Raw genomic sequence first — 23,577 nt, forward strand, 5'->3', positions numbered from 1 at the left:
TATGGCCATTTTGACAGTATTAATTCTGCCTATCCAGGAGCATGGGAGATCTTTCCATTTTCTGAGGTTTTCTTCAATTTCTTTCTTTAGTGTTCTGTAGTTTTCATTGTAGAGGTCTTTCACCTCTTTTGTTAGATTGGTTCCCAAGTATTTTATTTTTTTAAGCTATTATGAATGGAATAGTTTTCCTAATTTCTCTTTCAGTGGATTCTTCACTGATATATAGGAATGTGTTTGATTTATGGGTGTTGATTTTATATCCTGCTACTTTGCTGAATTCATTTATTAGTTCTAGAAGTTTTCTGGTGGAATTTTTTGGATCTTCTAGATATAGAATCATGTCTCAGCAAATAGTGATAGTTTGAGATCCTCTTCACCTGTTTGTATCCCTAGAATTTCTTTCTTTTGTCTAATTGCTCTGGCTAGAGTTTCAAGGATGATGTTGAATAGAAGTGGTGAAAGAGGGCATCCTTGTCTTGTTCCAGTTTTTAGCGGGAATGCTTTCAATTTTTCTCCATTTAGAATGATACTGGCCTTGGGTTTAGCATATATACCTTTAGAATGGCAATCATCAAGAATATAGGCAACAATGAATGTTGGTGAGGATGTGATGGAAAAGGTACACTCATACATTGCTGTTGGGACTGCAAATTGGTGTAACCACTATGGAAAGCACTATGGAGATTCCTCAGAAAATTGGAAATGGAACCACCATTTGACCCAGCTATCCCACTGCTTGGTTTATACCCAAAGGACTTAAAATCAGCATACTATAGTAATGCAGCCACATCAATGTTTGTAGCAGCTCAATTCACAATAGCTAGACTATGGAATCAACCTAGGAGTCCCTCAATAGATGAATGGATAAAGAAAATGTGGATATATATATTCAATGGAATATTACTCGACTTTAAAAAAGAGTAAAATTATGGCATTTGCCAGTCAATGGTTGGAGTTGGAGAATATCATGCTAATAATATTAAGCCAATATTATTTTGTGGGATTGGCTTATTATAATAATAATAAGCCAATCCCACAAAACCAAAGGTCAAATATGTGGATGCTAATTCACAATAAAGTGGTTGGGCAGTAGAAAAGAATAGTGTTACCTTAGATTAGGTACAGGGAAGTGATGGGAGGGAAGAGGAGGGGATGTGGGGATAGGAAAGACAGTAGAATGAAACAGATATTATTACTGTGTATGTGTGTGTGTGTGTGTGTGTGTGTGTGTGACTGCGTGACCAATATGATTCTGCAACATGTACACTCAGAAAAATGAGAAATTATATCCCATCTATGTATGATATATCAAAGTGCATAAATGCATTCTACTGTCATGTATAACTAATTAAAGCAAATTTTAAAAAATTAAAAACCCACATTCACTTGATGACATGAAACCAATTTCTGTTAGAAGTAGATGTGCCCATTTTTTTTCCAAAAGATACCTACCAACCAGGGTCTGGTCCCTTGCTTGGGGAAACCGACTCTCCTCATCTAAAAGTGCAAGCAGGCCCAGGGGCTTCTGGAGGAACATGTCCAGGAGTGGGCGATTGTCCTCATAATCCACAGGCACAGCATCAATGCCCTCGTTCTTGTACTCCATCTGGAAGGAAGCAGACTGTGAATCTCTCTAGCCAGAAACTGGCCTCAATACCACCAGGATACTTTGGCCTGGACTTTCCAGGTTTGGCAAACTTGAATGCATATGGAAAACAGGATGTATTGGATGTGTGCAGTAAAGGAATCTTCTGCATACCGGCCTGTTGCAGCTGTGCGTTTACGTGTGGCTTATAGGTGGCCTGTAGCAGGCAGCTCAAGCCAGCAAAAGTTGTCTCCCAAACACAGACTTGGGGGCTCCTAATTTAGATACTTATGCACAAAGTAAAACCGGAAAAAAATATTTTGGTGATAAATATGGTTTAAAACAGGAAGAAAGAAGACTTCTACATTCTACACAAAAGGAATCATTCTGGGCTAGAAACCTAGAAAAACTCCAGATTTCCCAGGGAGATAAATGGATGGAAGCCAAGTTGACTTGTGTGCAGGATGAGCTGGTGAGGCATGCTCTGCAGATTTATCCAGCTGCCATGATAAAACCAATATTGGCACAGTATTTTCACTTGGTGTCTCTGTATTTATCTAATTACAGCAGAGTTCATGTGTCCTCATATAGTTGCATTAAAATAATTGTCCCTGCACTTACAGAGCTTGTTCAGAATATTTGTTATTGTGTCTCTTTTATGCAGAAGGAAAGCTTGGGGTTTAAGTAAGGGTTGGTGTGGAGTAGGCTTTGCTATGCAGGCTGTTGCCACAGAAGAAGGGCACCCCTTGGGTCCACAAGCTTCTCACCCTATGGAACTTATCACTGAGCTCAGAAAGGAAAGACTTATATTTCTAGAAATCCACAAACAGACCTTAATTCCCTCCAGTTACTGAGGCATCTGGTACAGAGGAGATGGAAGATAGGGATGGCTAATGCAGGTACTAAAAACCTATGACCTGGGGCTGGGGTCATGGCTCAGAGGTAGAGCACATGCCTAGCCTGCGTGAGGCACTGGGTTCAATTCTCAGCACCACATAAAGCAAAATAAAGACACTGTAACCACCTATAACTAAAAAAAAAAAATAAAATATTTTTTTTAAAAACCTATGACCTGAATTCAAATATTTAATATTTATTTATAATATTTATTATTTAAATATTGTGTCATTTTGGACACAATCAGAGATTTGGGGTTCAAACAGAAGAGAGTAAAGTATTTCAGGCAATATGCACGAAAGAATTTTGAAGCGTGACTTAAGTAATTGGCTTGTCACCAGCTCCAATCAAGTGAGAAAATGTGAGTGTCCACAGAAATCAATACCTCTTTTTTTTCATACTAAATGTAGATAGTTTTTTTGACAGGACCATCTGATCAGTGGCTTTAAGTCTTTCTAATAGGGTTTTTGCTTCAAATCATGGGAAGTTTGGAGACACCTTTCCCATCGAGTTTAGTAACTTCAGAGTTCACTCTTACCTGCTCAAGAGCAAAGACATGCTGATTGAAATAGTACTGGATTTGCTCATTGGCGATGTTTATGCAGAGCTGCTCAAATGAATTCCTCCGAAAGTTCTCAAATCCAAAAATGTCCAAGATTCCCACGTTCATTCCATTACCTGAATGACTGCACAAGAAAGATGAATAAAATCCTTCAAGGGAGGAAACATTCATCTCAAGACCATGAGAATATGTGTGCCCGAGATTCCATCAACACATGGGCCCACCCACATGCAGATAGAAGCTGCATGCTGCCACCTCCAAGGCAGGGACAGTTTATGTCATCAACCATTGGTTCATTAGGTTTTTCAACAGTATTTTTTTTTTTTTAGGTACTAGAATCCTTCAAGCCCCTAATCAGAAGCTCCATCTATTACATCAATGCAGGGGCTATAGCCTCTGCATATGCATTATACAGAGCTTGTTCAGAAGAGTGCTGTTCAGAATTCAACACTGTCATTTCCTCCACAATATAAGAAACAACTAATAGCCAATGCTTTGGGGGCGGGGGGTTGTCATAGTAATAATGGAAGATGCTGTACTTTAAAACTTTTCATAAATGTCCATGTGATTCCAAAAACACAGTGAGGAGGATAGATACATCATTCTCATCTTACAGATGGGAAAACTGTAACTTTGAACATGGAGCTGATTAAGCTGTAGACCTCGGGTGTGAACTCAGTTTGTCCAGCTCCCAGCCAAGCCTACTCACTGGAATGGCTCCATCAATCATTCTCCTCCCTGTTATAAACACTCTGATTCTTTTGGATTCTATTTTGTCTTTTAAAGGAGAAAGCCTGAACGCTCTGCTAAAGAAAACCCCAGAGAAGGCAAAATGCTTCCTCTTGTAGACCCCAAGAGCCACCAGGTTGAGGACTGCTCTCCCAGGCCTTCGCTTGTTCTGGGGGCACTTGCCATATGTTTTTCTCTGGCTGCAGGAGTGTATTGATGCGATTCACAATCCAGCTGAAGAGCCTCCCATACAGAGCTTTCGACATGGCATCCCGAACATCTGCGGCCCTGTCCACAGGGTTGGCGCGGACGATGGTCTCACCCCGGGTGACCACACAGTGGGATGTGAGGGCCTTCAGCAGCTCTTTGGGGCTGATGCAGAGAATAGAAGCAGCTGGAACAAAAAGTAAGGATGACACTGGGAAATGTGGCCATCCCTTCATTCAGTCTATGGTTCAGCATTTATTCAACACCTTCTAGGTACAAGCCTGTATCCTAGGTACTTCAAGATCAACAAGCTGGGACCCTAGCCCCACGAAGCATTTAGATGGATACAGTGGCTCTCAAACTGATCTGAAGTCTCTTCATAAGTATTTTGTTGTTGTTGTTTTGCTTTATTTTGTTTTTGCATTGTGGGTTTTTATTTTGGATTATCTGAGAAGCATTCCACATGGCTTCCAAAGACATAGCATCACAAAGAATTGTCTTGTGTTAAATCAGAGTGGACAAGGCACGTGCAAAGGGGGAATAGAACATTTCAGTAGAGAATACAGTTTCAGAAGAAAAAGGCAGACAGCCAGCACCAGAGAAGTCTCTGACAAATTACTAATTCATATTCATGCATAAAACACCATGCTACTTTTAAAATAATGGAAATGTGAGGATGCTCCTAGATTTCTCATGGGATGGAAAGGGTCCACTGTCTATCAGCTGCTGTTAGCCTGATAGTCAGGATTCTGCACTCCTCAGGGCTGGCAGGTGCATGTGCGCACACATCCAGAGGTTTTCTGAGCCTTCTCTGGACCCATACTTTTTCCATGACACTAAGACTGAACAGCTAATGAGCCCTAGAGGCAGACCCCAAGTCTTTTACTCTGATACACTGATTTGGAGATAGGAGAGGGCCCACCCACCTCACAGCCTAGAAGTTGGATACTTGATGGTATCACTGAGGAATGATGCCTGGCTGTATTTAAAGAGAGCTCAGCCAGGAATTAGAACTTTTGAATACAATTCTCAGCTCTTTCATTGGCTTCCCTTGTGTGTCTTGGGAGAGCCACTTTCTTTGGGCTCCAGTTATCACCTGTAACACTAATATCGTTTTTTTGTTTGTTTATTTGTTTGCTTTTGGTGCATACTAGGCAAGCACTCTACCACTGAGCTACATTCCCAGACCTAAAGTAAGGTGTTTTTATATTTTATTTTTTTATCTAGAAAACAATATATTTATTTTTTTTATTTTAAATAGGTTTTTGATGAAAAAAAGGGGGATAAGGAGGGTGTGGTTGGAGAGAATGTCATAGTCTGTATTCTCTTCTCTTAGAGAGTCAAAAAGTACACTAGTATATTAAAGGTCCTAAAAAATGCTGCAGTTTAACACAGAAAGTTTTTTTAACTGTATTTAAATCAGCTCGCTTATTTATGACTGAGAATTCTCATTCTTTGTGCCACCGTAATTACCCACAGATCTTTAAAAATAAATTGGTGCCTGCTTTCTCTCCTGCAGATGCTGATTCGGTAGGTTCACAGTAAGGACCAATCTCCTCCTTGTTTTAGGCAGTAGAATCCCATAAGCCCTTACTCAGAAGCATCATTTTTTTTCCCAAAAATTATTCCTGCATTTTTCCCCCAAAACATTTTTCAAATGCAGCCAAGGTTGAGAACCACTGCCCAAAGTTACTGGCCATGGAATTCTTTTCTGTGGAATACCTATTTGCAGTCTATGGATGGAGCACTGATACTCCATAGGATATCCTTAGGGAAATGCTGCTTAGTGAAAACATCCAGAGCCAGTAGAATCAGCTACAGCTGCATTTTATTCTACAGATTTTAGAAAACTACCACAGTGAAAGAAATATTGCTTGGCAACACAGCACAGAAGCATCAAATAATTACCATTTTCCAAAGCTTCAGGATTGGGCACCTCACTTTTATCAGTTTGGTGTTGAGAGGAAATAGCTGCAAATTCAATGTTCCCGATATTCAAAATTCCAGCCAGAATTCTGTACACGGAGTGCACCTCCTGAAAAGGACATGGAGAACCGCATTTGAAGGTCATTGCCAATCAAACCAATGAGTCACTAGCTCTCTGGTGGAAACTGCTAGTTTTCCATCATCCCCCACCCCTTTCCTAGGCAGACACAAATTTCCCAACCTCCTTTGCTGTTAGAGGTGAAATTAACTAAATAGTAACAATGGAATGGGCAGAATAATGAGGGCCTCTTCTAGGACCAGGCTCTCTAGGGGTGAGCATGCACCCTCCACACTTTATTCCTCATTATTGCTGACTGGAACACCCAGCAACCCAGCCTCAACCATGCCACTGAGGACACTTTTAGACCAATGATGGATCATGTGGAACAGGGTTGCTCTGCAACCTGACCCTCCTTCCTTGGAATAGTGGTGTAAGAGGGAACTGACCTTCTTTGTTCTTTAGCCACTTTTTAGCTTTGAACCCTAACCAATGCCAGCTCCCAAATTCAGGTATGGTCCTGTCATCAAATCAAAAGAGATGTTCCTTTCACTTCTTTTGAGTGTAGCTTTTATGACAGAGTTGGGAGCACATCCCATGATGGCTCACTAGAATATCTCAAAGTTACATGATGCAGCATACAGTTATGGATGAAGTCAGGAAATGCTTTGGGACTCACTAGAATTATCTGTGTTATTGGGATATATAATAATAAATAAATATTTGGCCCTTATCACCAGTTATTGGCACAAGAGCTGTTAGAATCCTTGACACTGGGTGATAGAAATCTTGTTTTTGGCACCATGCCTGAGTTTATGCTAATAAGGTGACTTGGTTAGTCTCTAGATAGACTCAGGATAGGGGCTGGTTGGCCAAGAATGTGCCTAGAGGCTAGAACTTTCAGTTCCCAACCCACCAAACTGGGGAGGAGAGCAAGGCCAGAAACTGAGTTTATCAACAGTGGCCAATACTTCATCAATCAAGCATATGTAATGGACTTCCATTGAAACCCCTAAAAAATGGGCTTCTAAGCTTCCAAGTTGGTGACTACATGGAGGTGAGGGACAGTGGCATGCCCAGAGGGCACAGAAGCTCTGAGCCCTTTAATACCAGTGTTTCCCTTTGCATTTTTCCTTTGGCTATTCCTGAGTTTTATCCTTTCTTCTAAATCTGAACAATAAGTAAAGTGTTTTCCTGAGTTCTATAAATCATTGCAGCAAATCAAACATGGGAGAGGTTCATGGTAACCCCTAATTTATAACCAGTCTGTCAAAACCACGGGAGTCCTGGGACTTGCAATTGTTGCCTGAAGTGGGGGCAGTCTTAAGGGATCTGATGGTAATTTCAGGTACATAGAATTGAATTGAATTGTAGGCCATTCAGCTGGTGTCAGAGAATTAGTTGGTGGGTGGGGAGGGGAAAGACCTCACATATTTGATGTCAGAATGTGAGTAAAAACAATTCAGATTATTTCAGTCATCTTTTATATTAAAAATTGAATATTTATGTAGCACTATTTGTTTTTTAAAAATAAAGTTTATTTATTTATTTTAGAATTTACATTTTCTGTATTTGAAGCAATGACATGCTTAGGAAATTTCTGCATTTTATGCTTATAGAAGAAGAAAAATGCTTCCACAAAAATACTCAGGCAGATTACTTGATTTAGTACTATACACAGTAGCAAACTAATAGAAACTGTCATTACATCATTGATAAAGCATCGCCCCCCAAATTGAGCTTTCCTGTAAACATTACTCAGTAAAGCCAAAAACTGAACACAGGCTTTAACAGTGACATCTGCTGGATACCTGATAATGCTACAAAGACAAATGAGGACTCTAAGCTGGCTTCTCCCGCAGATAAATATTGTTCTTCTAACTTCTAAATCAAAGGCAAGATGTCATGTTTCTGACTTCAAGAATCACTGTTTAATCACACGACTTAAAAGTGGCTAAGGAGAACACCTACCAAATGGGTTTTCTGGGACTCGCTTGGATTTAACATGACAGCACCTCATTACCTTGATCAATACAGTGTGAGGCTTGTTGAGTGCATCAGGCGACTCCTGACTCCCTCGGAGGCAGATCCAAGGGAGTGAAGGAGTCTCAGGCAGTGACTTCTACATCTGCTATTCTATACCCAGTTACCTCAGGAGGGTATCTAAAACTTGGAATACTCTTAGAGGAAAAATGTACTTCCTCTAATTAAACATTATTACCTTTTATATGTTATAGTACAAGGCTCAAAACCTCCCCAAATAAAGTTTCTAGGTGTTTCGCCCCCTGGGATGATGATTCTCAAAGATCATGCCCTTGACACCAGCATCCCGCCCTGTTGCTTCTCTGGAAAGCATCTCTTCAACACAATGCCCAGGCAGCCAACAAAAGTGGAAAACTACCATGACCTTGAGTGAAAACTTTTAGGTTCAAACACTGTGTGACTCACCAGAGTTAATGGTAGCTCGAGTCTCCTTCCTTGGTTCAGTGAGGGAAGTGGGGAAGGAGTATCCAAGGTTCCCTTACTAAGGGGTTATTAGCCTTAGGGTGCTCCCTATGCACATTTCTGGGCTATTCCCCCTCTTGGCTCCTTTAGCCCTACATATGGATTAATCAAAGCTTCCTTTATAACCTAGGAACCTACAACCACCACTGTGTCTGCGTCAAACATCACCCATATACAGTCATGGCGAGCTCATTCTGCTGTATGTCCATCTGTGAAGTGACTCCACCTTCCCCCACACTCTTTGTTCAAAGTTCTCTTCATTTCTGCTCACAGACATCCTGGGGAAGCCTTTTCACCTCTCTCATGTCGTTTTCTCTTGCCTCATCTCCAACTATGGCACTTTTTCTGGAACCTCTGCCTTTTCTGTCTCTATCTCGCTGCTCTCTCTTTTATTTCCCATCAGGTTCCAACTTTCTATATGAAAAAAAAATGAAATAACTTCACTGAGAACAAGCAATGTTATCAGGAAGACTAAGAAGTCCTCCAGTTGGGTCATCTTCCTGGACTGTGGATGAGTGTGAACTCAGCCTCTCCATCAGCTGGCCAAAGTGGGGACAGTGTCCTCCATCAAAGCCCCACTGTGGATGCACGGTCTCTGCTGCCTCTCCCTTTTTCTCAGAAGGCATTTCTTTACTGATGTAAGCATTCCCCAGAAAGAGCTGAGGCCAGGCTGAAAGTTGAGAAGAACCTAGCACTGATTTACTGGACTCTCCCTCAACCTGGCTCCCAGGCTTCTCAGGCAGTTGTCCTCCTGTGCCTCCTTAGGAATTTACTTCTCCTATCAGTCTTGCTTTGCCTTCTTTCTTTTCTATAAATCCTTTAGTTTTTCACCAGTTCTGCCCCAAGCCCTGCCTTAGGACCATTGCAGGGCCATCTCCCTATAAGCTCTATCCAGCACCTTACTCATTTCCTAGGCAGAGGTTCACAACTGGGCATCTTAAAAGTCAATGGTACCCTATTGTCTAAGTGGAGACATTGGACACCTCAAGACCCCCAAGTTATATTTTGACATAAAGCCCTTCAATCTCTCTTCAGCAATACTCTTTGGATTCATACTCTATTTTGAAGAAAGGGAAGAAATTCTGCTTTGAACTTAAGCCTTCTCCTTAACCCTCTGCACCCAGGGATCTGCAGGATATATCCAATCTTGACCATCACCTAGTCCATCAGCCCCAAAAGTTTTCATGTGGTATTAAATATAAACACATTTTAAAACTCCGTGTGTTTAATATGTTATGATAATTCTCATACCAGCAAAACAAGCATAATATTAAACATAAAACAGTATGGTTTGGCTCCAGACGTAAAAGTTGGAAAGCACTGGTATTCACGATAGGGTTTTAGGAATAATCCCCTGAGACCCTTACAAGACACCATCATCATTAGTACACAGTTCCTTCCACCAGAGAAGTTTCTTTACAATAAACTCATAGTCAAGTGTTCCTTGCAGTACTTTTGGCCAGTATCCCAGAATTAAAATTCATCTTCCTGAGTCCACACCAAGGTTTGCTATTCATAATTTTGCTGTTAAGGGTTTGAGAAAAACTTCAGGGATTTCTGCAGGCGACTAATGACCTTCCAAGAAGGACAGGAAACATAATTTTTATTGAATTGACCAGTTCACTTAAGTTCTGCCTAGAAATGTCTGCCAGAAAAACTTCAGAGAAAGTTCTGTTACATCAGCCATTTGGCATCTGCTGCCTGACTTCATTAAACTGAATCTTTCTGAATTTAGTCACATTACTGTGAGTTTATAAACACAAAGTGAACTGAGTTAATCCAGCAAAACAGGTTGTCTGCACAAACATAAACACAATCTAATGTCAGGTAGAGAAGATCCAGCCTCTTCCTCAAATTTCCACAGTTACTAACTGACATAATTTGGTTTATTTCAAGTATGAATTAATATTGAACATGGGAAAGATACAGAGACATGCCATTACACTACAGTTATACATTTAACAGTGTAGACCAGGCACAAATTAAGAATTTTCACAATCATTTTTATTTAATTCTTTTCATATTTATTTATACATTCATTCATTAATTCATTTCTACTGGACTTTTCTTTACACAGGGGCTAGGGATGGCTTACTTCAAGGATATATACTTAATTTCTTCTGTTTTTAATTTTCTTACCTTAAAACAGCATCTGTTTGATTATTATCAGGGGTATTTAAAGGATTATTATAATAGCTTATTGTATGCATTCTATTAGAGCTGGGGCCAGTCTCTTCATAGCATTCTATAATCATCTGTATATTCCCTAGGAGTAAAATACTATCAACCTTAGGGGCTGACTTTGCTATGGCTCCTGTAGCTTTTAAGGACATATGCCCCCAAACACTTTGGAATGACCCAGGTGACTTGAAATGACTCTGCTGTCATCTCCACTCCACTTTGAGTGTTCTGGTGATGCTTACTGGATTAAAAAACAGCTCTGTAAATTAATAACATAAAGCTCCTTTAACAATGTTGAAACCTGTTTAATTGTTCTCCTCTAAGGAGCCAAGGGAAATATATTTCTATTTTTATCTGACCTTTGGGATTTTCCACTGTCTGTCAGTTTAAAGTCAGTGGGAGGCCAACAGAGAAAATTAGCAGCTGGATGGAAAAAAGAAAGGTATTATTATGACTAAAATCAACCGAGCTAGGGAGGAGGGAAGGGCTAGCCAAACTCACTGGATTATAGAAGCAATCTATTCCGAGTGGCTGTCCCAAGGTGACTGGAATGTTTTGTAACCTATTTCCTTAAGATGTAACACTCTTACCTACCTTCTAGTCATTTACTCCCTTTGTTAGAAAAGCAAAAGAAACTATATGTTTTGCAAAGTTGATGCTATGACATAATGTATCTCTGAATAATATTTGAGCCTTCGGTTATAAATATTGTCTATCACTCCTAGCATGTATTTAATAGAGACAACCTTTATCTGTGTGATAAGAGTAGTGCAATACTTAAAACTCTAGTTAAAAATGTACAGCTGTGTGCTGTGGAGAGGGAAGTGACAGCAAAAAAGTTAAAAGGGTTTTAATTAATTTGTCTCCATGCACAAAGAGGCGCTTCATAAAAATAATTCTGTAGCTTGGATGTAATGGGTGCATTCCTATACTCTAGTCACAATTCACTTTCATGGTGAATGACTCCAACTCAAAAAGGGACACTCTTGCCTTGGTGCTTGTTATTCAGCTATCGTGAATTGATGATAGTGATAAGAATTCATAGATACATGATCCTGACAACAGTGCTTCTCTGTGTCCACTGGGTGTCTTGCTACAATGCAGATTCTGATTCAGTCATTCTTGGATGGACCCAAGAGTCTGCATTTTGAATAAGTTCTCAGGAGATAACAGTTTGGGTCCTCAGACCACACTTTGAGTAGCAAGACCTTCTCAGATGACCACTGTAGGATGTGGAAAGTATCCCGCCCCAAGCTAGAACATCCATGTCTTCACTCATGGTCATTGAAGAATAGTAACTCTTGAGTTTCTCTCCTGACAATCACTTACCTTTTCAGAGAATCCAATAATCCTGAAACAATGCTGAATTGCTTCAAACTGGCTTCTATAAGACTCCTTGGAAATTATGTCATACATGACTCTTCCAGTTTCATCAGCTATGTACCTAAATGAAATGGAATATGGCCAAATACAATGAGCACTGACTTAGAAAATGGTACCTCAGGTTCCAGGACAAGTGCCACTTTGGATCCTTTGGAAGTAATTTCCTTTACCATCTAACATTTCGGGGGAATAATGGTGTACAAGGGCTGAGTAAAATGGCTGTAGTTGAGTTTTTGAATATTCTAGAAAATGCAAATGGCCACTTCCTCCTATGTATTTAAGTTAAATAGGTTGTGAGTTTCCAGTTAGGAAAGCAGATCCATTTACTTCTGAATTTGTCAGTTGCTAATTGTACATTCATGCAAAATTAACAAGCCAAACCCTGATACTTACCTAGGAGGTTTTTCCTCAGGAAGTTTGAACTCAGAAAGTTTCTTTTGGTGATAAAGACCAGCATAAATATAGTAAAATATGTGAAAATTTTTCTCTCCCCTAAAACAAAGAGAAAGAGACTTTATTAATACCATATTCTGGGATTCCCCATCATAAGTCATTTTTATCATTTCCATTCATTGCAAAATATTCTATGGTAATTTTTCATTCTCAGCTAATTAAATATACTTCACTCCAATTGCTGAATAGTAATAGAGTTAGGATTCATAATGTAATCCTCACAATGTTACATATTTAAACACACTTTACTATAAGCAGAGGGAGGTTTTACAGAATGGAACAGGTAGGTGCTCAGGTTACACATATTTAGAGCTCTTTCATTTCCAGCCCCACACCTATTCATCTGTCACATGCCTTCTGTTAGTAACCCCTGTTGTTTCAAAAACAGTGAGGTTCAACTTAGATCAGTCAAACTCCTCCTTTCCTGGTACCTCGGGCAGGAAGTCCCTTGCAGGTCCTACAGAGAAGGATTAGTCCCAGAACTGAGGTCTGCAGGCTCCCAATTGGTGTGCTGTCAAGGTACCACTCGAAATGCCATTCCTCAGTCTCTCTGGTCTTCTGCTGTCTACCCCTTTTAGGCCACTTTGGTCAGGGCCTTTTTAGATATGTGCACAGCCTGGGAGCTGGAGTCAGTTTATGATGGGAGAAATGTTCTTATCACTGCTCTGTATCCCAGATGTCCCTATCTGCCATTCCTCACTCATTTGTTCACTCAATAAATTTAAAAATTAATCTTTATCTTTTAAAATAAATTGTATTGTGTATATTTAAGGTATATGATATGATGTTATGGGATATGGACACAAAATAAAAAGGCTACTATTCAACTAATAAATGTATTGAGTACTGATCAAGGCAGATACTGTGCTGTGGGGTGTCAGGGACACAGGACTAAGAAGATTCATGGCTTTTGGGGGCATTCCTTCTAGAGATGGGTTAGATGAAAGAAACAGGAATGCCAGATGAGGGCTTTGAAAGAAATGAGCAGGGGGCTGAGTTGAGTTTTGGGAAAAGGGATGACCTGTGAAGCCCTAATGTCTGGAGAGGGGCTGGAAGGAGCTACAAAGAGAAGGGGAAAGAAGGCTTCTAAACAGGGAGCAACACATACACAAGGGCTCTGACCACAACACCCATGAAGGTTGAAAAGGGTGCCAGTGAGAAGGAGTGGACAGGCAGGGAGCGCCAGCCCACACAGGGACTTGGGAGGCACTAGAAGTACGTGAAGTGAACAGATCCGTAGTGAAAGTACTGTCCAGTCACAGCATGGGACTAGAAGCCACAATGCATACAGAGAGATGTATTGGGAGGTCCAGGTGAGAAAGCAATGTGGCCTAGATAGGGGAATGGCAGAGGTGATGGAGAGGGTGGGTTTAAATACATGCTTTGGAGAAACAACCAAAAGAACAGCCTAATAGATGGAATGAGGATGGGAGCTGGGGTCTGCCTCCTGGTTTCTACCTTGAGTATGGAGGGATGGGGGCTGCACTGGGTCTGGAGGAGGTACACCTGGCACAAATACCACTTGTTCCTTAACCTTCCATTAAACATGCAGGCTTAGGCTGACCCATCTTGATCGTACTTTCCTACAGTTTTTTAGAAAACATCTCTGATTCTCAATTCTTTCCAATTTCCCCTCAAAATCCAACCCTAGCATTAATTCGGTTTGATTTCCATCTCTTTATCTACCAGGAATGGCTAGGTCTTTCCAGCATTGTAAACACCATGAGATCTTAGTGGCTAATCTCAGCCAAGGCTTACTTCCTGCTCAGAGTCCCCATCCATGGTGCTGTGGAGAGGAATCAGCAGTCTAACTGTGTTCATTGTAGTTATGCGTGGCCCAGCCCATGGGGCAGCTACCATCTTACTCTTTGCTGGCTTCTGGAGAGTTACCAGTAAGTGCCCATTTGCCAGAAATGACTGTAAGACCACACCCAGCAACAAGGGGACCAGGAAGAGGAATCCTACAGAGTGCCCACAAATGATAAGAACCACCATGGATGAATAGGACTTGTAAGGCTCTTCCTTCTCTTCACCTCATTCAATTCTCCTAAGAGCCTTGTGGAGTTGGCATTATTAAGCCCATGCTGCAGGTGAGGAGAGTGAAGAGCCACACTCCCCAGAAATCCGTGCAGGTGTGAGAGGAACACTCCACACATTAGCTTTGTAAAAGAGCACTTTACATGTGAGCACAGAACAAGACAGTCTCCATCCTGTCAGAGGTAGCTCCCTAAAGGTTAAAATCATTCTAATTTAGGGACAAAGAAAGAAGCAGGGAACCTTATAAAAACAAATCAAGAAGCCACAGAGAAACATAAATGCTTCTCACTCCATTTCCTGTTCACTTGTTTAATGTTCACGCCAGCCTCCATTGTGTGAGGAAACTAAGAGCATGGTAGAGGAAGACGCTTGAGGTTTTGCTTGGGTTTTCTGTGGAGCCAGGGATTGACTCAGGCTCCGCCCAGGCTGGACAAGTGCTCCAGCACTGCACCCCCCACCCCACCCCCATCCCACCCCCATCCCACCCCCACCCCTGTGCTTGGGTTCTTAGGCTAAACCCAGGCCTGTGGATTCTCCTTGCCTAGCAGCCCTGGGAAGGTCTACCTCTCTACACTCATCCAGCCTGACATTCTCTATGTAGATTTAACAACATCCCCTGACTCTTCAGCACAAGCCTTCTCTCATCTCCATTGATTCATCGAAACTAGCGTTAGCATTTCAAAATGCAAGTTGGGTTTTGTGACTCCCCTTTTTGGAAATGTTCCACAGCCTAAGAGTGGTTTTCAAAAAAGGTCCAAAATCCTTAGCCTGCCTCCAAAGCCCTGCACAAACTACTCTGAGTCTCATCTTTGCCATTCTCTCGATTCTTGCTCTCATCCCCACCTTGTTGGCTAACTCCTAGTGATCCTCAGATCTCATATTCAATGTCTGGTACGGGGAGCTCTTCTTTCCTCCAGTACTAGCTGATGTGTTCTTCCTTTCTCCTGTTTCACCTTCCTAGAACCTTACAGTGCTTCCTGGCACCTATCACAGTTGCTCTATATTTGTGTTTATTTGTTTAATAACCAAGATCTTCCCATCTCTCCCCAACCTTCCATGTACTTCAAGCTCTATAAATACAACAATCTTGTCTGTCTTGTTGAGTCTTACAGCCCCAGGAAAGAACACAATACTGGTATACAGCAGGCATTCAATAGTGTATGTCTATGTCCAGATGAAGCTATATTCCTGAGGAACTCTGGTGTCCTGCAGTGATAATAATGGCAAGAGTGGCTAACACTCTGAGAGCATGTACCATATCAGGCATTCTTTAAAGTAATTTATATAAATGAACTCATTAATCCTCCCAGGAAACCCTAAGGTGGGCAGTAATAGCATCTTCATTTGACAGATTAGGCACAGAAAGGGTTGTGATATGCCCAAGATCTCAGTGTCATGGCTAGCATTTGAACCCAGAGCAAAGCCCATGCTATTCATTACAATTACCTATTTTTAAAAAAATAACTTTTAGTTGTCAGTGAATCTTTATTTTATTTATTTATATGCAATGCTAAGAACTGAACCCAGCTCACACATGCTAGGCAAGCCCTCTGCCACTGAGCCATAACTGCAGCCCCTGATTATGATTACCTATTAATACTGTTTTTCTTAAGACAGAATAATTGTGAATATTTTTCTCTCATCGAGAGGAAAAAAATGAACATAAGGAATATCCTCTGCTTTTTTTTAAATAGACAAATTCGATTTTAAGGGATCTAATGATTTTTTAAAATTATGTTTGTGGTGTCAAGAATTAAACACAGGGCCTCACACATGCTAGGCAAGCTCTCTACCACTGGGCCACACCTCCAGCCCAGATCTAATGAATTTTAAAAGTGTCTGCAATACTGTTAAATTCTACTGATACAGCCAGCTTAGGAAAAGCAAGTACACCTATTCCAAAAGCACTTTAACCACAACCCTTTGTATTATGCCCCTTCACATCTTTTTGGTCAAAAATTACCACTGATCCTTTGCTTAAATAATTAATTCCTTGCTCTTGTGGAGGCTGGAGAAATGGGAAAGAGCAAGGATGAAGATGGAACCATTAAAATTCTCAAAGCTACTGGGCACTATGGCACACACCATAATCCTATAATCCCAACAACTCAAGTGGCTGAGGCCTGAGGATCACGAATCTGAGGCCGACCTCAGCAACTGGAGCTCTCAGCAACTTCGTGAGAAAGAAAGAAAGAGAAGGGAAGGAGGGAGGGAGGGAGGGAGGGGAAGGAAGGAAGGAAGGAAGGAAGGAGGGAGGGAGGGAGGGAGGGAGGGAGGGAGGGAGGAAAAAGGAGGAGCTGGGGATGCAGTGGTACAGTGCTCCTGGGTTCAATCCCCAGCACACATGTGCGCGCACACACACAAAATCCCAAAGCCTCCAAATTTATATTGCAGAATAAAAAACAGAGATAAGTAGTGCACTCACGTTGCCTGTTTTATAACTCTGGACTTCTCAAGGAGATATTCAGAGATTCTTGCCCCCATCACAGCTCCGGTTGGTGTAAACATCATTTCCAGATATTTTCCAAAACGGCTTGAGTTGTCATTGATGGCCGTGCATGCATTCCCAAAGGCTTCCACCAGGGAGTTGACTTGTAGAATTTTCTCTCTCAAGGTCTGATTATTGGCCTGGGCCAGAGGACAGTCAAGAGAAGCCTTCAGAAACATTATTCCAGCAAAGTTGCTGGAGGCCCTCTCTTGCTGCCAAAGTTCACACTATTTCCAAAGAGCACCATTTGGGGGGATTAGCCAAAACTGCCCGCATCACTTTCTCCAATGAGCAACTCACCAGGTGGGTATGAATCAGATTAGGCTAGGTGAGGACAGCAGCTTTCAAATCTTGCTGTATCTCATTTAAAATCTTTGATAGGTAAAATGCAAAACAGTTTAAACAGAACTTTAAATAGATAGATGCCATAATTTTTCTCAGTCATTTATTATAGTCTTCACTTAGCCTCTTCTACTAAATATATATATATATATATATATATATATATATATATATATATATATATATATATATATTCCTGAAATTCTTTAGTTATATAACACATTAATTCTGAGTATCAGCAACCACTAGGGTAATTTTGCAATTGTTTCTTCAATGTCTACTTCACCAAACTTAAACGTTCATTTCCCTTAACTTTTGCCAAAGATGTTCATTTTCCATCCCTCCCATTCCTGTAGCAGCTCTCCCTAATCTGTTCATAGTGTTTAATCACTTTTACAATTTAATAGCTCCATGTTTCTATTACACTGAAAACATGAAAAATTAATGGCCAATAATCTGGTGAGTTCACACTGGCATTATTTTCCTCCCCATGTGAAACAAGGTTGGCATGCTGACATCTTAAGAGGATGAGCTCCCAGGAGGCAAATGTAACAAAGATGGAATGTTTTTATGTAACCCCTAATAAAAAGCAGTACTACCATCACTTATGAAACAGGCAGCTGCTCTGCAGGAACTCCTAGCCATGCTACACAAATCAGGTCAGTCAATACCTTTCCCAAGAAAGTCAGATGCTGAACAATCAGGTGGGTGCTTTCCGTCTTCCCTGAGCCACTTTCTCCACTGATGACAATGCACTGACATGGGAAATGGAGTATAGAGAGAAGAATTCAGGGCCATGAAACAACTTGTACATTCAGCCGTGGTCTTCATATAACATCCTCTGTTGTATACTTCGATTTTTCACCAAGCAATAAATCTATCCTACAAATCTTTCCATTTCAGTACATGGAGAGCTTCTTCAACCTTGGGCACAGCTACTTGTCATTTCAATGTACAGACATACGTTAATCTGTTTCTTGATATACTTGAGGTTTTTTTTTTTTTCCTTCTGTCATTACAAACAATGTTTCAATGACTAATGCTATACACAGATCATTATATTTATATGCAGGTTCATCTATAGAATAAATGCTGAGAAGTGGGGTTATTCATTATAAATTTGATTGATACTGCCAAATTGCTTTCTTAAGGACTGTACCAATGTATCAAAATGCCTGCCCTCCTACAGCCTCACTAACACAGTAGATTGGATCTTTGCCATCCTGATAGGTTAAAAAATGGAATCTCAGTGCAATTTTAATCTGCATTTCTTTTATTAGAGTAATGTTGGGCATCTCTCCATATGCTTAAGGTCATTTGTATTTTTCTTATACAACCTATCCATATCCTTTGCCTATTTTTTATTGCATTGTTGACCTTTTTATAATTCATTTCTAGGAACTCTTCATGCATAAAGGAAATGAGTGGCTGTGGCATAATAAAAAGTTTGGGTTTCGTCCCTGGTTTCTGGCATAAACCCTTGGAATCTCTTGAGTGGCCGGAATGATAGGAGCATTTTTGTTATTCACAAGGAGCTCCTTTGAATCACACTTCAGTTTACTAATGAAGTGGTTAAAGGTGAGGGACCTAGTCTGCTTCTAGAGGGGACTGGTCACCAGAAAGACCAAGCAGGTGATTAGAGGGTGGGAACCATCAGCCCCACCTCCCAAACTCCGGGAAGGGGAAGGAGGTTGGAGATGGAGTTATGAAGACTCTTGAACAACGATTTCAATGAGCTTCTAAGATGATGAACACATGGAGTATAGGAAGGGCTGTCCAGAACAGATGCGCCTCCCCCGTAGCTTGCCCTGGGCATCTCTCCCATGTGTCTGGTACTAGGTCGTACCCTTTATAATATAGCAGTAAACTTAAGTATTTTCCTGAATCTTGTGAATTGTTCTAGTGAATTAGCAAACATGAGGAGGGGTCCTGGTGACCCCTGAATTTGCATTTGGTTTGGTAGAACTGTAAGATGCCTGGCTACTCTATTTGTGGCTGGCTTCTGAATCAGGGCAGTTTTGTTGGATTGAGCCCTTAACTTGTAGAGTCTAAATCCAGATAGAAAATGTCAGAAATGAATTGAATTGTAGGATGCCCAGTTGATATCAGAGAACTGGAAAACTGATTAGTTTGGAAAACACACATTTAGTGTCAGGAAAAAAGAAAAAAAGACAGCATAGTGGGCGTAACTTTTCTTAACTTGAAAACTACATTATCTCATTCCATTTACTTCCTCTCCATCAAGTCTATGGGCATTTCACAAATCTCTGAGAGCAGTAAGAACCTGGAGAAACCAAGTTTCTAACCTACAGTGAATCCATGCATTCCATTTTATAACCTGTATTGCTGTAATTTTATTTATTTCTCAACAACCCCAAGTTCAGATTTTGCAGGTCTTAAGAAATATACACATGGTGATTTTTCTCATAAAATCTGCACTCCAAATTAGATCACGTCTCACACAGAATAAAGAAGCAAAAGAAAATACACCTGTTGAGAGTAAAGGAGTGGTCAAATGTAGGCTGTATCACTACGATGAATGGGAAGTCTGGAGGGTCAAAGGGTGAGTAAAATCTGTGGTGAACTGGCATTGAGTTTAAAGCTCATTCAGTCTTAGCCCAGCCCGTCACAATTTCTCAGCAGCTAAACAGTGTGATGCAAGATCACTGGCAACCCAAGTGCAAAATGTCATGTGAAAAGGTCCAAGTCATGAAAATTCTGAGACCTGAATAGGAAGGAATTTCATTTATGCCCTTCTACATACTGTTTTTATTATTATCATTGTCATGTAATCATGTTCTAAGTATACCGTTTTTCACCACGTGATCATCACTACCACATAACTATTGCACTATTTTTTCAGTCTAAAAACTGCTTTATGGGTGGTACATGCCTGTAATCCCAGTGGTTTGGGAAGCTGAGGCAGGAGGATCTTGAGTTCAAAGCCAGCCTCAGCAATGGTGAGGAGCTAAGCAACTCAGTGAGACCCTGTCTCTAAATAAAATACAAAATAGGGCTGGGGATGTGGCTCAGGGTTGAATGCCCCTGAACTCAATCCCTGGTACAAAAAAAAAAAAAAACTACTTTAGAACCTTTCATTCCATAATCATCATGAGGCACAATTCTATTTCTCATGTTGTTTAAAAGGTAAAGAGAGCAATGTGTTCACCAGTGGTGTATGGGTGCACATTTGTCTTCTCACGCACTGCGAGCCTGAAGCCTGGGATTCTCAGGGCAGTGCATGCACATTGTCAGTATATTTCTGAAAGGTGACTTTCAACTTGTGTGGTTGGTTTAGAACACTGCAGTACTCACAGTAAACACATCTTATATGAACAATATCAAAGACGAGGTATCAGATTAACCAGTGATAGCGGTACAGAATCTTTAGACACAGATAATTAAATTTTCTAAGTTTATATTCTGCAATGCTGTAGTAAATTTTCTCAAGTGTAATATTTCAACTGTAATGCACAAATCAATTACAATTAATGTTAACTTTTGTTTCCAGACACAAAAAAATGTTCATTAAACTGTCATGAAAAAATGACCCATTTGGACTATTCCATTTTAATGTATATTTGCAAGTATTCTGTGCATCCTAATCTTAAATGAAAGACAGTTTAATAATAAATTATATTTAGAGTAATACTGGCATAATTAAAAAAAAAAAAAAACGAATCACATTATGGTTGTATCCTACCTTTTTGAAACACACACACACACACACACACACACACACACACAAAACCCTTGGCATAAATCTTCAATGATTATGTGGTGAAATACAGTATTTGTATTAGAAACTTTATTACTTATTATGAGAGGTGAGTGCTCTTAATGTGAATGTTTCACATTTCTCCAAGCGGGCTTTGCTTTCTCCTGCTATTGTGGCCTTATCAGTGTTGCAGCTGCCCTGAGCTGCAATTTCATTTCCCATTTCCTGCAGCCTCAGCAGCAGAAGGGAAAGGTTCCAGGAAGACTCAGGAGCTGAAGGGTACCTGGTAGGAAAGAAAGGTGGGTCCCTACCTGGTCTTTGCTGAAAGTAACCAAGCACTGGTAAGCAGCATCTGCTGATGCAAATATGTGGGGGGGATTCGAGATGCGCTTCACCCCATGATAGAGCCTGGAAAACTGAAGAAAACAGTAACTAATTTAAAGGAAACTTCTAAGGGTCCACTGGACCATCTAATGCTTTCACCATCTGTTGCCCAGGAATCCAAGGTTGTATTACTTATGTAGGAACTTGCTGTCTCAGGAAGGCTCTGCAGTCTGCAGGTCCTAGTTCAAATTCCAGCTCTTGGGAGCCTGTGCCAGGGCATTAACTTCTTTGTGCTAAGTCTCCTCATCTGCCAGACAGGCTTACTAATAGCACCTATGTCACAGAGTTGTGGGAAATGATCACAACCCAGTGCCTGGCATGTCATAATCACTTGATAATTGTTAGCTATTGTTGTAGCTTGCTTTAAAAAGTTACCCTCCATACCTTTCTAGTATGTTGCATTATTATTTGCAGTTTGGAGTATATATACCTCTAGGGTGGCTTGATTTTATTACCACATCATCTTTCTTTCCATTTGCTTGTGTGATTTTATTTATTATTAATTTGATTGATTGACCAAATTGATAGAAGCCTTGGGGACTGAACCCAGGGCCTCATGCATGCTAGGCAGGCACTCTACCACTAAGCAACAACCCCAGGCCAGTTTTAGTAATTTTGAATTTCTTCAAGGATACTTATGCTCTGTTATGGCTTAGATGTGAGCTGTGCCCCAAAAACTCATGTCTGAAGCAATGCAAGAAGGTTTACCCAATCAATAAATTAATCCCCTGATGGATTAACTGAGTGGTAACTGAAAGCCAGTAGGATGTGGCTACAGGAAGTAGGTCCCGGGGTGTGCCTTTGGGGTACATATTTCTATCTGGCAAGTGGAGTCTCTTTCTCTCTCTGCTCTCTGATCATCATGTGAGATGCTTCCCTCCACCACACTCTTCTGACATCCTATTCGGTCTCACCTTGAGTCCTAAGGAATGGAGCCGGCTGTCTATGGAACAAGACCTCTAAAAACATGAGCCCTCAAATAAACATCTCCTCCTTTACAATTGCTCTGGTGGGTCTTCTAGTCACAACAGCAAAAAAAAAAAAACCTGTCTAACACATGCTCTTAAAGTATTCCTTACCTGTGGAGAGTAGATGCTTAGATTCTGGAAGGGGTTTAAGGCAATTAGAATATCTCCAACATATGTGTAAATCAGTGAGTCTGCATAACGCTTCTGCAAGTGATGAATAATTGTTTCCTGAGAAGTGGAAAAGAAGTATTGAGAGCAATAGACATTATATTCAACCAAGCTAGAGATTCTAAAAACAACAACGAATTTAGTCCTATAAGAATATTATTCTCTAAAAGATTGAAGTAGTTCATTGAAATTATACGGTGGATCCTACTGATCTCAAGTCACTAAAATAGCACAGATATTTGTCTTGAAAGAAGAAAAATAGAAATATACTGAAAAAAATAGGAATTGTTAAAGGATATTGAAATAGTCAACAAAAATTTTGTTATTGGGGAAAAAAAAACTTGTCTTACCCAATCAAAATGTTCTATTTAGAATTTGGTTAGGCTATTCCTATGGTAAAGTACAGACAAAATAGTAATTTCATTTCTCAAAGCATTGCACTTAAAATCTAGGTGGTAGGAATATGGAATTGAACACTTTGACATTATGCATTAGTGATTCAGTCGTTGAAATTAAAGCTCTCAAGAGTTAGACTCAGCAGAAGCAGGTCCAGCACAATTAATGGCTCTATTAAATGTGCATATTTTAAATGAGGATTATCACAGTATTCAGCTTTAGAATGTGAGCTATATTAACTTCACTATTTCCCTAAATGAAGCGCCTCTTAATGAAGAACAAACAACTATCTTGAGGGTTAATTGCCATTTTTTATTAGGCAGAAAATAATTTCAGGGATAGAATCCATCATCTAGCCCTATCATATAATGGGCTTTATAGGAAAAATCTAAATTCTTTCTCTTCATCATTATAGGGGCTCTAAATGAAAACAAACAGGAGCATAGTCACAGCAACCGAATGCTCCCTGAGTTTCACCCCCTGGCTTTACAATTAAATTGTCAAATGACCTTAGAAGAACATGGTCTACGACAGAAAGGTCAAACCATTCACATGCAACAAACGCCTCCAATGAGAACTGTCTACTAAAT

General features: G+C 40.4%; 1 protein-coding gene across 1 annotated transcript in view; it reads right to left on the reverse strand.

Annotated features, from left to right (window-relative positions):
- Myo3b (myosin IIIB) overlaps window positions 1-23,577 on the reverse strand; it is a 374,689-nt gene that overhangs the window by 199,774 nt on the left and 151,338 nt on the right. The window contains exons 11-20 of the mRNA XM_071619301.1: window positions 22,535-22,651; window positions 21,383-21,487; window positions 18,025-18,108; window positions 16,949-17,151; window positions 12,427-12,525; window positions 11,980-12,094; window positions 5,889-6,015; window positions 3,957-4,167; window positions 3,021-3,168; window positions 1,453-1,606 (exon numbers count right to left, since the gene is read on the reverse strand). Of these exons, the coding sequence (XP_071475402.1) occupies window positions 1,453-1,606; window positions 3,021-3,168; window positions 3,957-4,167; window positions 5,889-6,015; window positions 11,980-12,094; window positions 12,427-12,525; window positions 16,949-17,151; window positions 18,025-18,108; window positions 21,383-21,487; window positions 22,535-22,651 (1,363 nt within the window). The remainder of the gene's footprint in view (window positions 1-1,452; window positions 1,607-3,020; window positions 3,169-3,956; window positions 4,168-5,888; window positions 6,016-11,979; window positions 12,095-12,426; window positions 12,526-16,948; window positions 17,152-18,024; window positions 18,109-21,382; window positions 21,488-22,534; window positions 22,652-23,577) is intronic.

The sequence above is a fragment of the Marmota flaviventris genome, chromosome 11, assembly GCF_047511675.1.
Source record: "Marmota flaviventris isolate mMarFla1 chromosome 11, mMarFla1.hap1, whole genome shotgun sequence".
NCBI lineage: Eukaryota > Metazoa > Chordata > Mammalia > Rodentia > Sciuridae > Marmota > Marmota flaviventris.